Below are 14,414 nucleotides of genomic sequence, written 5' to 3'. Positions count from 1 at the left end.
TGAACAGTGACATGTCAAACTGTATCCAGGTAATGTAGATAGCCTGGCCAGTGAACAGTGACATGTCAAACTGTATCCAGGTAATGTAATTATTCATTCAAACCTCGTTATCTTGGAATTGCAGGTGGGGTCATGGAAAAACTAGATATCCTAAGTATATAATGTAGCCGAGTACAAGATATCCTAAGTATATAAGGTAGCCTAGTACAAGATATCCTAAGTATATAAGGTAGCCGAGTACATTTTACATAGAATTTTCACTGTCAGAACTGAAATTTTAATTTGAGTCAAGCAGAGTCTTTAAATTATCAGAGTTCGAGATGAGGAAGCTTAATTAATTGTGACTGTAGAAAACAGTGAATCACATCAAACAATGTCAACATTTACATGCTGTTTTATCTGTTTTTTTAAGAGCCAGGGTATTTTTAGGAGCTTGTCAGTAAGGTATGCTAGTAATGCTAGTGTAACGATGATACAACATTTATTTCTGCCATCGACTTCTATGTAAACCCTGAGGAGAATTAAACGATTTGTGTGGGGCTTTAAGGGTTTATTTAGGAGGGTTATTTACCAGGGGCTAGATATAGTGTTAATATAAGGTAAGTTTTGTTGACTAGAAATGAGTGCTAATAAAATATTTAGATTTCTGACCCTTGTTCAGAGAGTGTTATAGAATGGATTGTTTGGGGTAAATAATTGATTTTAACATACTTAATTGTCAAAACAAACAAATGGATAAGTTCTCAAAACTCGAACCTCATCTTCTTGCTGAATGATTTGTGTTGCAGAGTTTAAACATCATTTTAGTTTTCTTGCAGCACTTTTGCATTGATTCGTTGATTTAAGAGAGATGTATTGTTTGTGTAATGTTTGAAACTATTATAATGTGATAATTGTTTACCTTTTATGAAAACGATGACAGGTGATTTTTTGTTGTGGACTTCATTGAGATATTCTGTTTGAAACTTGTTGCCATAAGAGAATGCAATGATTTTAGCTCCTTGTTTAAAAAAGAAATTTCTTGTCAAGATTAAATAAAAAAGAGTTAATCTGACTCTGAAACAAGTTTGCACATGCACAAAGGACAAGAAACAGGGTTAATTTTTTTTTCAATTTTGATTATAGTTCAAAAATTATTTCAAATAGATTACAAAATTCATGTGTGAAAAATAAGCTATTTCTTAATGATCTACTTCAATCCAGGAATAGGCAAGTTTTTATTTCATTTGACAAGTTTTTCTTGATTTCAGGGTTTGGAGTACTTTTTTAAATCTCTATAAAGATTCATTATCTTGTTGAATTCAAATAAAGATTCTGTATCTTGTTAAATCTAAATAAAGATTCAGTATTTTGTTGAATGTTAATTAAGATTCAGTATGTTGTTGAATTCAAATAAAGATTCAATATCTTGTTGAATCTGAAAAAAATATATATCTGGTAGAATCTAAATAAACATTCAGGATATTATTGACTCTAAAATAAGATTCTGTCTCTTGGTTTTTTTTAAATTTAGATAAAGTCTCTTGTTCAATCTAAAAAAAGATTCTGTCTCTTGTAGTTGTTGAATTTAGATAAAGATTCTGTATCTTGTTGAATCTAAAAAAAAAATATTCTGTCTCTTGTAGTTGTTGAATTTAGATAAAGATTCTGTCTCTTGTTGAATCTAAAAACAGATTCTATCTCTTGTTGAATCTAAATAAAGATTCTGTATCTTAATTGTTGAATCTAAATAAAGATTCTGTATCTTAATTGTTGACTCTAAATAAAGATTCCGTCTCTTGTTGAATCTGAAAAAAGATTCGGTATTTTGTTGAATCTAAATAAAGATTCTGTATCTTAATTGTTGATTCTGTCTCCTGCTGGATTTAAGTAAAGATTAATACTTCACCTAATACCTAATTATAAAGACACTAGTGATCTGTACTAATATTAGTTCAAGTGAGAGTAAACAAAGTGATGGATTAATCAGATACAGTAAACAAACTCCACAAACAGTGTCGCGATATCGATCCCACACTAATTACCTCTCTGGCTACACAGGGAAGGAAATATCAGTAGCAAATTGATTCTAACAATATTAAAACAAATAAGTTGGTAAGTGCTAATATTTATTATATTATTGAGTATGCTGGCGATTTGAGTATGTTTCCTATCTCCTGTTATGTGGACAACCAGGTTTTAGAGGAATTGATTTGAACACAGATTTATTCAGCATGCTGACAGTCCTACCTCCATCATAGATCAAGGTCCCCTTTATGTTTTCCTAACTATGATCACTCAATATATTGGCAAGCTCTTTATAATGTCGGTATTCTTTGACAGATGACAGTATAACAAGGTTGACATTCATTTTCACTCAGCCTGTTTATATTGTAAATAGTTCACAAAACAGATAGTGGTCGCATAAAATTGTTTTTACTTTAGCAGCAAAAAATAGATTAAGATTAAGTTGAAGTTGAATGTCTTTTTGACATGATTTATCTTTTACATAGATTACACAACTGAGGAGAATTTCTTCCTGTCTCTGAAAGCCAGACCGTCATCCCCTGGTGACATACGTCGCCTAGCAACCCTTGCGACCCCGCGCAATGTGTAAGTATAAATATAAGACACTTAAAGTGACAATGCCATCGAGAGTAGCATTTTCTTTATACCCAAAACCAAGATTCATCTCACAAACAAATTTAATTGATGGCTGGTTTTTCTGCTAAAGATTTATTATGTTAGTTTTGTATATAATAATAGTTGAACAAAACTTTGTACAATTAATGATCTTAGGACCGATGTTTTGTTAGACCTAACAATATTGCTTCTTGCTTCAGATCTCATGACTACTTTAATACTAGTAAACAGAATGGTGACTTGTTGAGACATTCAGCACACAACTACAGGTCACTTTCCCACCGAGCTCAGAATGGTGCTATCCCAGAAAATGGCTACCAGACTGTGCTGCCACCTATCACAAGCCATACAGGTCAGAGTGACACAGATTACAGTAGCTATGCCAACGGTGAGTTTCAATTAATTGTTTGGCCGTAAACTGAGTGATAAACCGCGTATTGTTTATGAACCGTCTTTATACACCTGCAAATATGTCAGATTATCTCCCTTGACACTGACGATTACTTCCCTTGAAGTTGATGATTGTTTCCCATGACATCTCCGTTGAAATTGATGATTGTCTCCCATGACATCTCCGTTGAAATTGATGTTTGTCTCCCTTGACGTTGATTATTGTCTCCCTTGACACTGACAATTCCCTTCCTTGAACTTGATGATTGTCTCCCTTGAAGTTGATGATTGTCTCCTTTTAAGTAAATGATTGTCTCCCATGACATCTCCCTTGAAATTGATGATTGTCTCCCTTGACGTTGATTATTGTCTCCCTTGACACTGACAATTCCCTTCCTTGAACTTGATGATTGTCTCCCTTGAAATTGATGATTGTCTCCCTTGAAGTTGATGATTGTCTCCCTTGATGTTTATGATTGTCTCCCTTGACACTGACCATCGCCTCCCTTTACACTGAGGATTGCCTACTTTAAGAGAAATGTCTAGGTTGGAATTTATGATTTATTTGCCTTAATTAACAAATCATCAGGTGATATCATATTCATGAGTTGAGTAATCATTGTTGAAACCCCATTTAAGGTTAATGAATATGTGATGATCAGACATTCATACTTCATTGAAAGTAGTCCTAGTCATACTTGGCTGAAATATTCTTGAAATTCTGGAAACATGTGGTGATCCAAAAAGGACTGTCTGTGATATTGTGGTCTTTATAACTAAGTATATTCTGAACACAGGCATAATTACCTCTATATTCAGACCGTATAGTCCATATAATTATTTAAACAAAGATATATTAGTGTTTATGTTGTGATGTACGTTACTCCAAAAGTTGTCCAATGTTATATTTCAGGTATAAAGATAATGTACAGCATAACTGACAATCTTATCACTACAAAAACACTATACTACACCATTGTTACAGCATTGCTTTTAAAAACTCATATTTCAACATTCAAACAGGCACACATTTTGAAAAATGTTGTAAATATTGACATTCTATAGACAGTAGGGTGAAGTTTATTTACCTAAGCTCAAATCAAAGTCTTCCTGCATAGACCTTAAACACAAAGTTCTATAGTTCCAGGCTCGCTGAGATTAAACCTTGGTATTTGTATAGGCCTTCTAGTCTATAGATTGACTTTCTTTAGTGACATTCAACAACACTAAAAAAGTTTAATTTTTTTTTAGGTTAAAAGTCTAAAAGATTCAATTTGCTATGAAATTAAGTATTTTTATTGTTGTGACCTTGTGTCCTTGTATACAGTTATTCTCAGTGTAATTCATCGAAATTGTTTTTTTATCGATTACAATGGTGATGCAACATGTTACCACACAGCAACAGGAAGTTCAGATCACTAATATTACACACACTTTTTTTAAAATTTTTGTGAATGGGTCGATTAAGTTGGTCTTTATAAATAAATTTAGGTATTAGAAATGGGTTCTGTCTCTATCTTTATAGATATACAATATCTTACTTTCACCAGAATCATCTTTGTAAATTTTCTTTTAGCTTTTAAAAGATCTGTCCATTTAAACACAAGAGTCGTAACTAATTTTGAGAAATTAAAAACATACATAAGGGACTACTGAACATTCTTCGGGTTTAAATCATGAAATTTAAATTCAGAAATAAAAAAACCACTTTATGTAACATCTGTGGTAACTTTAAATATCACAGAGATTTGTGGGATAAATAATTATAACAGGATTTTTTTTTCTTTAAATTAATGCCTTATAAAGTAAAGTTCTTAATCTGCATATGAAAGCGTCTATAACTCATAGATCAGATGATTTTTGGAACTTGTACATCAAATGATTTTTGAAGTTTAAATACTTACATATCTAAAGTCAATAATATAATGTTTGGTGTTCAGTAGTAAGAGGACAAATGGTATGTTTGGTGAGGAGTATTGCCTCGAAAGTGATTTCCTTGTCTACGTGGGTTGTTAACAGCTGTCTACCTGACAACCACCTGACATAGTCTGGGGTATATATGTGGAATCATTATGAGGATTGATTCTGAGGTGTGCTGTATACATTTGTATGTTAAAGAACTGTTATAGATAGATGCTATAGATTTGGTGTAGCTAATCTAAATAGTTCTCACCAATAAAAGTCTAATCTATCTCTTTCATGCCAACTGATACATTACGACTTGGCTTTTGGGAATCAATGGATTAAAGAACCTGGGTGACAATTCCGCGGAGAATTGGCAGGTGTTGTGTTTAAGCCAAATGTATATATCTTCTTCACAGCATTTTCAAGGTCTGACTGGCATATGACATAACACGTACCACACATTTCTAAGCTGGTGGGCATTTGGTAGGTGCAGCTTGATCATACAGATTTGTTGTGATCCATTTCAGACCACCAACCGGACAGAAAGTGTTCTTGATCAGCCAAGATAAAAATTGTCCTAATGAATCATATTTAGAGAATGGGACAGACAGGGCTATGTGTATAAAGTGGGTGTGGATCAGACAGAAGGGTCCGAGAGCTACGTGCATTGGTGAAGGTGTTCAGTATTTTAGAAACAATTTCTGCCGTATGTGTCCATGTTAGATTTTGACAATACAAGATATTTCAGTATTTTGAGAATTGGATACTTTCGCTCATGATGGTGTAGGTTGGGATTGCAGAGTAGACTCTGGCCACAGCTAGGTGCAAGCGTGAAAGTGTTCAGTATTGATACTGAATTCAGTATTTTAGAAATAATATCTGCCATATGTGTCCATGTTAGATTTTGACAATACAAGATATTTCAGTATTTTGAGAATTGGATACTTTCACTCATGATGGTGTAGGTTGGGATTGCAGAGTAGACTCTGGCCACAGCTAGGTGCAAGCGTGAAAGTGTTCAGTATTGATACTGAATTCAGTATTTTAGAAATAATATCTGCCATATGTGTCCATGTTAGATTTTGACAATACAAGATATTTCAGTATTTTGAGAATTGGATACTTTCACTCATGAAGGTGTAGGTTGGGATTGCAGAGTAGACTCCGGACTAGCTCCAGTAAATACAGGCTTCAGCTCATTCACACGAGCATCAGACATTACAAGGTGTATGGTTGGATCCCTACTCATGGCAGTTTGTGTTTCTCAGATGGGTGTGCCCTCAGGCAAGACATAGTATTCCTCCATTGTTTATGACACAGTATTCCTCCGTGGTTGAGATACCATGTGTCAGACCTCTTGTATGTTGTTCGTTGAGGTAGCCATCAACTACTACCAGGAGACCCAACCTTAAAACGACAACTGGCGTTCATTGGACAATGACCCCAGCAATCAAACAAAGTCTTGAGTAGAATTATGATTGTAAAGATAGGTTATGCCATAGCCATAGGTGAAGGTCAATCATTAAGTAGGGTTAAGGGCTGTAACCCCAACAGAGGAATTATTCTGAAGTAGGGATAGGCTAGGCTATAGGTGAAGGTCGATGGTTAAGTAGGGTTAAGGGCTGTGACCCCAGCAGAGGAATGATTCTGAAGTAGGGATAGGCTAGCCATAGGTGAAGACAATCATTAAATGGGGTTAGAAAATGCTTACCTATACATGCAATCTTCGTCAAAACCAACACGGCCCTTGTCATTACATAAGATGTCTGATGTTATATCTGCTTGTCAGACAACTTTACACTTTTTGATGGGAGATTGATTTTAGACAATTATTGATGAAATGTCAATACTATAGATGTTCTCGTTGATTGATGGTTGTGGGTTTGCTTAGTCCCCTACGTGTTTAAAGTTAAGAAGGTTTTTAGGGCATATCAATCTGGCTTTGTTATCAGTGTGGATTTCATGTTGTGATACAGGTATTTATCAGGAATAGTTGAGGTAAATATCTTTTTTGGGCTACAAAATAATCTGTTAAATCTCATATTATACTTCCTCAGAAGATCCATGTTGATCGATATATATTATTACAAATTACTGTCATAAAACAGTTCTGACACAACTATGTTTTGACATTTTCTTTTCTTTTTGACACATCAAAATGAAATGCTGAAGAATTGAATAGATTGGTGGGTGTGGGTATAATGAATTCAGGCAAAAAAAACATCATAACATATGGATGTTTGTTTGAATGTGGCATTTGATAGTGCCTTGTGAACAGCCAGGGTCATTTTGAGGTCGAGTCAATGTAGTAGCTGGTGGCTATCTCACTGAATGTCATACAAGAGGCTTATCTCATGCTATTCAAAACAATTGGGGTAAAGTGTCCTGCCCAAGGGCACCACCACAACAGTACAGGATTGTCGTTGATCTCAGCTTCCTGAAAAACACAAACCACCATTTAAAGGAGGGTTCAAACCACACATTTCAGATCTTCACTTGAGATGGGGTAGACCTTACGTACCATCAACTGAGCTACCATCACCTCACAAGTTGTAATGGAAGCTGACATTGTAACAGCTTTGGGTGTTTAAATTTCATTTTGGAACTGATCGGTTTGAAGTCTTTCTGTATATGACTTCCAGAAAAAGATTAATATACTGACCAGCATGTTACAAATGAATCAGACCCCAGTTTTATCATCATTTCTGAACATAAGGAAATCTTTACCTAAATTTTCCCATAGGAAAGCATCACAAAGTGGACAGTTCCTTAACATAGATTTTGTCCTTAAATCCAATAACACTTTCCGATGGAGAATTAAAATTTATCATGTTAAGGAACGTTGATAAAACTGGAGCTATATCTTGGATGGTTTCTCTGCCTGTAAATGATTTTCCATTCCCAGCAATTTAACATAAAGGCAAATTAATCATAGTTTTTAATGTAGAAATATTAAGTTTGAAGATAAAATTTTTAGCGACTCAGCCAACTTTTAAAAAAAAGTACAAAAGGTCCAAGCTAGAAAATGTTAAGAAAAATGACAATTCCTTGGTAAATGAAATATTGTACCCTGTTGGTGTAGAGGTGTGTGGGAACGATTTGTGAGTGGTGTTGGTATGACGTGTAAACAGTGCACTGTTGGGGTGTGAGGTTGCATGCCTACCTGTCGCGGTAATACAGGTGTTAGGGATAGGGTTACAGACGTTTGTACAGTTTGTGTTGTGGTGATAATTGTTACCCACTGAAGAGTATATCTACCTCTGTAGATTCTATCACACAAGGAAATATAATGTTGATAATAATAATGATCTTTTCACCATTTTCACAAAATATCCTGGGACCAGTTTCATCAATATTTCTTACTTCAGGAAATTTTTTAACTTGAAAATTTTCCATAGGAAAGCATTTTAAAATTTAAGGAAGGTTCCTTAACTTAAGATTCTTTCCTTAAATTCTGTAATGCTTTACTGTGGGAAATTTTCAGTTAAGGAATTTCTGAAGAAAAGGAAAGTTAATGAAACCTTGGGCCAGAAATAAAGGGGATAATCTCGAATTATGTTGTCAGTTCGTCTGTTGAAGGAATCTTGTCATGAAAACAACAACTCCTAAAATGTTCTCAGCTGAATTCTTTATAGTAGTAGTCAAGGTAGTCACCAAACTTTCAGGTTTTGCACCTGTACTTACTTTTTGATTCAGCTTTAATATTGACTGGATATATAGAACCACTGGTGTCTGTTGGCACTGATGCCCTTGTGTCTAAGGGTGATAAGCTATATATGGTAATGATGGGGCTATGTTGTTTAAACCCTGCCTGGGGTGGTTCGTACTCCTCAGGAGGTGGAGACTGCTATTGTCCTGTGTTGTTGTGAATGTTTCTTAGGACAATGTACTTGATCACAACTGCTCTGGATAGCATACAACTGGCCTCCAATACTTATGATATTCATTGAGGTAGCCACCAGATACTACAATCAGACCCTGCACCTAAAAATGTATGACAGGAGTGAAGTGTAAAAATGGTCGAGTATTACTGGATGAAAATTAAAAATGAATTTATGTAGCAATGATTTTTAACTGAAGATGTAATGGTTCTAGATAGGGTAGACAAAGACTATCGGCCCGGCCTGTACCTTCTCTCAAGCCAGTGTACCCTGTAGTGGATTAACCAATTCATATTAATACAACAACATTTTTGTACCATTAATTATTCATGTTTTGCCAGCACTGTTTGTTAGGTTTCCTGTACTTTGTGAGAAATCTGTTGACATGCTGTCTACACCTTTCTGATTTTCTCCATCTCGGACTACCACGGACACTAACAGTGTATGCACAGTCATGAAATATGAATGATGTAATTATATGTTGAATGGATGAGTCTGAACGTACTGATTTGTTTGTTAAGGTGTTATAAGATTTGGTATGTCAAGGTGTTATAAGATTTTGTATGTCCGGGTGTTAGATTTTGTATGTCCAGGTGTTATAAGATTTTGTATGTCCAGGTGTTATAAGATTTTGTATGTACAGGTGTTAAACGATTTTGTATGTACAGGTGTTATAAGATTTTGTATAAGATTTTGTATGTGCGGGTGTTATAAGATTTGGTATGTGCAGGTGTTATAAGATTTTGTATGTACAGGTGTTATAAGATTTTGTATGTCCAGATGTTAAAAGATTTTGTATGTTCAGGTGTTATAAGATTTGGTATGTCCAGGTGTAATAAGATTTTGTATGTCAAGGTGGTATAAGATTTTGTATGTCCAGGTGTTATAAGATTTTGTATGTACAGGTGTTATAAGATTTTGTATGTCCAGATGTTAAAAGATCTTGTATGTCCAGGTGTTATAAGATTTTGTATGTCCAGGTGTTATAAGATTTTGTTTGTCAAGGTGTTATAAGATTTTGTATGAGATTTTGTATGTCCAGATGTTAAAAGATTTTGTATGTTCAGGTGTTATAAGATTTTGTATGTCCAGGTGTTATAAGATTTTGTTTGTCAAGGTGTTATAAGATTTTGTATGTCCAGGTTTTATAAGATTTTGTATGTCCAGGTGTTATAAGATTTTGTATGTCAAGGTGGTATAAGATTTTGTATGTCCAGGTGTTATAAGATTTTGTATGTCCAGGTGTTATAAGATTTTGTATGTCCAGGTTTTAATCATTCATTTGTTGAAATTTATTTCTGATATCATTTGATATCACAAACAATTACATCAGCAGGCATCTTCGAAATTTTGGATTTTGAGGATGATCACCAGTATGCTGCACAGCAAGTTATTAAGTTAACCTTTAATTGGTAAGGTCCATTACTATGCAGATCAATAAATTTTAATCTCCTTAAATTTGAAAGAAGCATATCATTTTCAATCTATTTTACTTTTATATATTTTAGGGGGAATGATTCATTAGTAACAATAAAGGACTGTATTCTGTCTGATCATAGGTCTGATCGACTGTGTCCTTCTCTTAGCTAGGAACTTTTTCAGACAAGTTACTGAAATATGTTAAGTAATTAATTTTCACTGAGGAAATATTTTAGCTGCAGTATTTAAACGTGCGTTGGTAAAATTTGTATCAGGGGTACAGGTGTTACATACATTAATATCTACAGGGAAACTATCTCTGTCATTTATGTTCTTATAATGGACGTGTTAGTATCTTCACTTCATGTTTCATTGATGGAATGTTGTAGGAAATACATAATGTGTTACAAGTTTGAATCAATATAAATAAATCACCTTTGAAGACTGTAAATATGCATAGACAGAGGAAATGATGTGTAGTGTCATATATTTTCATATTTTACATCCTCTGTATTGTATTTTGATTCTTTATGACCATCCATTAGGCCTAATTTAATGTATTGAATTAGTATACAGTATATACTTTTAGTAAATAAATAATCATTTAATTACCAGTTAAATCAACAAGTACTGTTTTAAGAGGTTCTTTTTTCACAGTTTTATTAGGATAGAATAAGAATTGTGGAAAAAAAACCTTTGAACCTGAAAGCTATAGAGGTCTACTTTACAATTCATTTGAAGAATTATAGAATTAAAAAAAAATGCAATGGCTTCAACCATTGAAAAAACTACCTCTGAAATATTTGAGAGGGAAGTGAGACAATCCAGATTCTGATGGGTACAGGGATATAAACTTATGTGTCTTGGTGAGGTGGTGTGGGCGAGGTGGTGTGGGCGAAGTGGTGTGGGGGAGGTGATGTGGGTGAGGTGGTGGTGTGGGTGAGGTGGTGTGGGCGAGGTGGTGTGGGCGAGGTGGTGTGAGTGAGGTGGACAGTGTGGGTGAGGTGGTGTGAGTGAGGTGGACAGTGTGGGTGAGGTGGTGTGAGTGAGGTGGACAGTGTGGGTGAGGTGGACAGTGTGGGTGAGTTGGACAGTGTGGGTGAGGTGGTGTGAGTGAGGTGGACAGTGTGGGTGAGGTGGACAGTGTGGGTGAGGTGGTGTGGGCGAGGTGGTGTGGGTGAGGTGGTGTGGGTGAGGTGGTGTGGGCAAGGTGGTGTGGGTGAGGTAGTGTGGGTGAGGTGGACAGTGTGGGTGAGTTGGACAGTGTGGGTGAGGTGGTGCGAGTGAGGTGGACAGTGTGGGTGAGGTGGTGTGGGTGAGGTGGACAGTGTGGGTGAGGTGGACAGTGTGGGTGAGGTGGACAGTGTGGGTGAGGTGGACAGTGTGGGTGAGGTGGTGTGAGTGAGGTGGACAGTGTGGGTGAGGTGGTGTGAGTGAGGTGGACAGTGTGGGTGAGGTGGTGTGGGTGAGGTGGACAGTGTGGGTGAGGTGGTGTGAGTGAGGTGGACAGTGTGGGTGAGGTGGACAGTGTGGTTGAGATGGACAGTGTGGGTGAGGTGGACAGTGTGGGTGAGGTGGACAGTGTGGGTGAGGTGGACAGTGTGGGTGAGGTGGACAGTGTGGTTGAGATGGACAGTGTGGGTGAGGTGGACAGTGTGGGTGAGGTGGACAGTGTGGGTGAGGTGGACAGTGTAGGTGAGGTGGACAGTGTGGGTGAAGTGGACAGTGTGGGTGAGGTGGACAGTGTGGGTGAGGTGGACAGTGTGGGTGAGGTGGACAGTGTGGGTGAGGTGGACAGTGTGGTTGAGATGGACAGTGTGGGTGAGGTGGACAGTGTGGGTGAGGTGGACAGTGTGGGTGAGGTGGACAGTGTAGGTGAGGTGGACAGTGTGGGTGAGGTGGACAGTGTGGGTGAGGTGGACAGTGTGGGTGAGGTGGTGGTGTGGGTGAGGTGGACAGTGTGGGTGAGGTGGTGGTGTGGGTGAGGTGGACAGTGTGGGTGAGGTGGACAGTGTTGGTGAGGTGGACAGTGTGGGTGAGGTGGTGTGAGTGAGGTGGACAGTGTGGGTGAGGTGGACAGTGTGGGTGAGGTGGACAGTGTGGGTGAGGTGGTGTGGGTGAGGTGGACAGTGTGGGTGAGTTGGACAGTGTGGGTGAGGTGGTGTGAGTGAGGTGGACAGTGTGGGTGAGGTGGACAGTGTGGGCGAAGTGGTGTGGGTGAGGTGGACAGTGTGGGTGAGGTGGACAGTGTGGGTGAGGTGGACAGTGTGGGCAAGGTGATGTGGGTGAGGTGGACAGTGTGGGTGAGGTGGTGTGAGTGAGGTGGACAGTGTGGGTGAGGTGGACAGTGTGGGTGAGGTGGACAGTGTGGGTGAGGTGGACAGTGTGGGTGAGGTGGACAGTGTGGGTGAGGTGGTGTGAGTGAGGTGGACAGTGTGGGTGAGGTGGACAGTGTGGGTGAGGTGGTGTGAGTGAGGTGGACAGTGTGGGTGAGGTGGTGTGGGTGAGGTGGACAGTGTGGGTGAGGTGGTGTGAGTGAGGTGGACAGTGTGGGTGAGGTGGACAGTGTGGTTGAGATGGACAGTGTGGGTGAGGTGGACAGTGTGGGTGAGGTGGGTGAGGTGGACAGTGTGGGTGAGGTGGACAGTGTGGTTGAGATGGACAGTGTGGGTGAGGTGGACAGTGTGGGTGAGGTGGTGTGGGTGAGGTGGACAGTGTGAGTGAGGTGGACAGTGTAGGTGAGGTGGACAGTGTGGGTGAGGTGGACAGTGTGGGTGAGGTGGACAGTGTGGGTGAGGTGGTGGTGTGGGTGAGGTGGACAGTGTGGGTGAGGTGGACAGTGTTGGTGAGGTGGACAGTGTGGATGAGGTGGTGTGAGTGAGGTGGACAGTGTGGGTGAGGTGGACAGTGTGGGTGAGGTGGACAGTGTGGGTGAGGTGGTGTGGGTGAGGTGGACAGTGTGGGTGAGGTGGACAGTGTGGGTGAGTTGGACAGTGTGGGTGAGGTGGTGTGAGTGAGGTGGACAGTGTGGGTGAGGTGGACAGTGTGGGCGAAGTGGTGTGGGTGAGGTGGACAGTGTGGGTGAGGTGGTGTGAGTGAGGTGGACAGTGTGGGTGAGGTGGACAGTGTGGGCGAGGTGATGTGGGTGAGGTGGACAGTGTGGGTGAGGTGGTGTGAGTGAGGTGGACAGTGTGGGTGAGGTGGACAGTGTGGGTGAGGTGGTGTGAGTGAGGTGGACAGTGTGGGTGAGGTGGACAGTGTGGGTGAGGTGGACAGTGTGGGTGAGGTGATGTGGGTGAGGTGGACAGTGTGGGTGAGGTGGTGTGAGTGAGGTGGACAGTGTGGGTGAGGTGGACAGTGTGGGTGAGGTGGACAGTGTGGGTGAGGTGGACAGTGTGGGTGAGGTGGACAGTGTGGGTGAGGTGGACAGTGTGGGCGAGGTGATGTGGGTGAGGTGGACAGTGTGGGTGAGGTGGACAGTGTGGGCGAGGTGATGTGGGTGAGGTGGACAGTGTGGGTGAGGTGGTGTGAGTGAGGTGGACAGTGGGTGAGGTGGACAGTGTGGGTGAGGTGGACAGTGTGGGCGAGGTGATGTGGGTGAGGTGGACAGTGTGGGTGAGGTGGACAGTGTGGGTGAGGTGGACAGTGTGGGTGAGGTGGTGGTGTGGGTGAGGTGGTGGTGTGGGTGAGGTGGACAGTGTGGGTGAGGTGGACAGTGGGTGAGGTGGACAGTGTGGGTGAGATGGACAGTGTGGGTGAGGTGGACAGTGTGGGTGAGGTGGACAGTGTGGGTGAGGTGGACAGTGTGGGTGAGGTGGACAGTGTGGGTGAGGTGGTGTGAGTGAGGTGGACAGTGTGGGTGAGGTGGACAGTGTGGTTGAGATGGACAGTGTGGGTGAGGTGGACAGTGTGGGTGAGGTGGGTGAGGTGGACAGTGTGGGTGAGGTGGACAGTGTGGTTGAGATGGACAGTGTGGGTGAGGTGGACAGTGTGGGTGAGGTGGACAGTGTGGGTGAGGTGGTGTGGGTGAGGTGGACAGTGTGAGTGAGGTGGACAGTGTAGGTGAGGTGGACAGTGTGGGTGAGGTGGACAGTGTGGGTGAGGTGGACAGTGTGGGTGAGGTGGTGGTGTGGGTGAGGTGGACAGTGTGGGTGAGGTGGTGTGGGTGAGGTGGACAGTGTGGGTGAGGTGGACAGT

The 14,414-nt window shown here is 40.2% G+C and overlaps 1 protein-coding gene across 6 annotated transcripts in view; it reads left to right on the top strand.

The window, feature by feature from the left end:
* The window catches only part of LOC117330532 (dynein heavy chain 3, axonemal-like), a 141,117-nt gene that overhangs the window by 42,665 nt on the left and 84,038 nt on the right, over window positions 1–14,414 (top strand). For all 6 annotated transcript variants that reach the window (XM_033888915.1, XM_033888911.1, XM_033888913.1 and 3 more), the window contains exons 4-5: window positions 2,493–2,592; window positions 2,823–3,010. In XM_033888915.1, the coding sequence (XP_033744806.1) occupies window positions 2,493–2,592; window positions 2,823–3,010 (288 nt within the window). The remainder of the gene's footprint in view (window positions 1–2,492; window positions 2,593–2,822; window positions 3,011–14,414) is intronic.

Source organism: Pecten maximus, chromosome 7, assembly GCF_902652985.1.
Source record: "Pecten maximus chromosome 7, xPecMax1.1, whole genome shotgun sequence".
NCBI lineage: Eukaryota > Metazoa > Mollusca > Bivalvia > Pectinida > Pectinidae > Pecten > Pecten maximus.
Note: the sequence above shows the minus strand (reverse complement) of the source record. Positions and strands in the feature narration are given on the sequence as shown.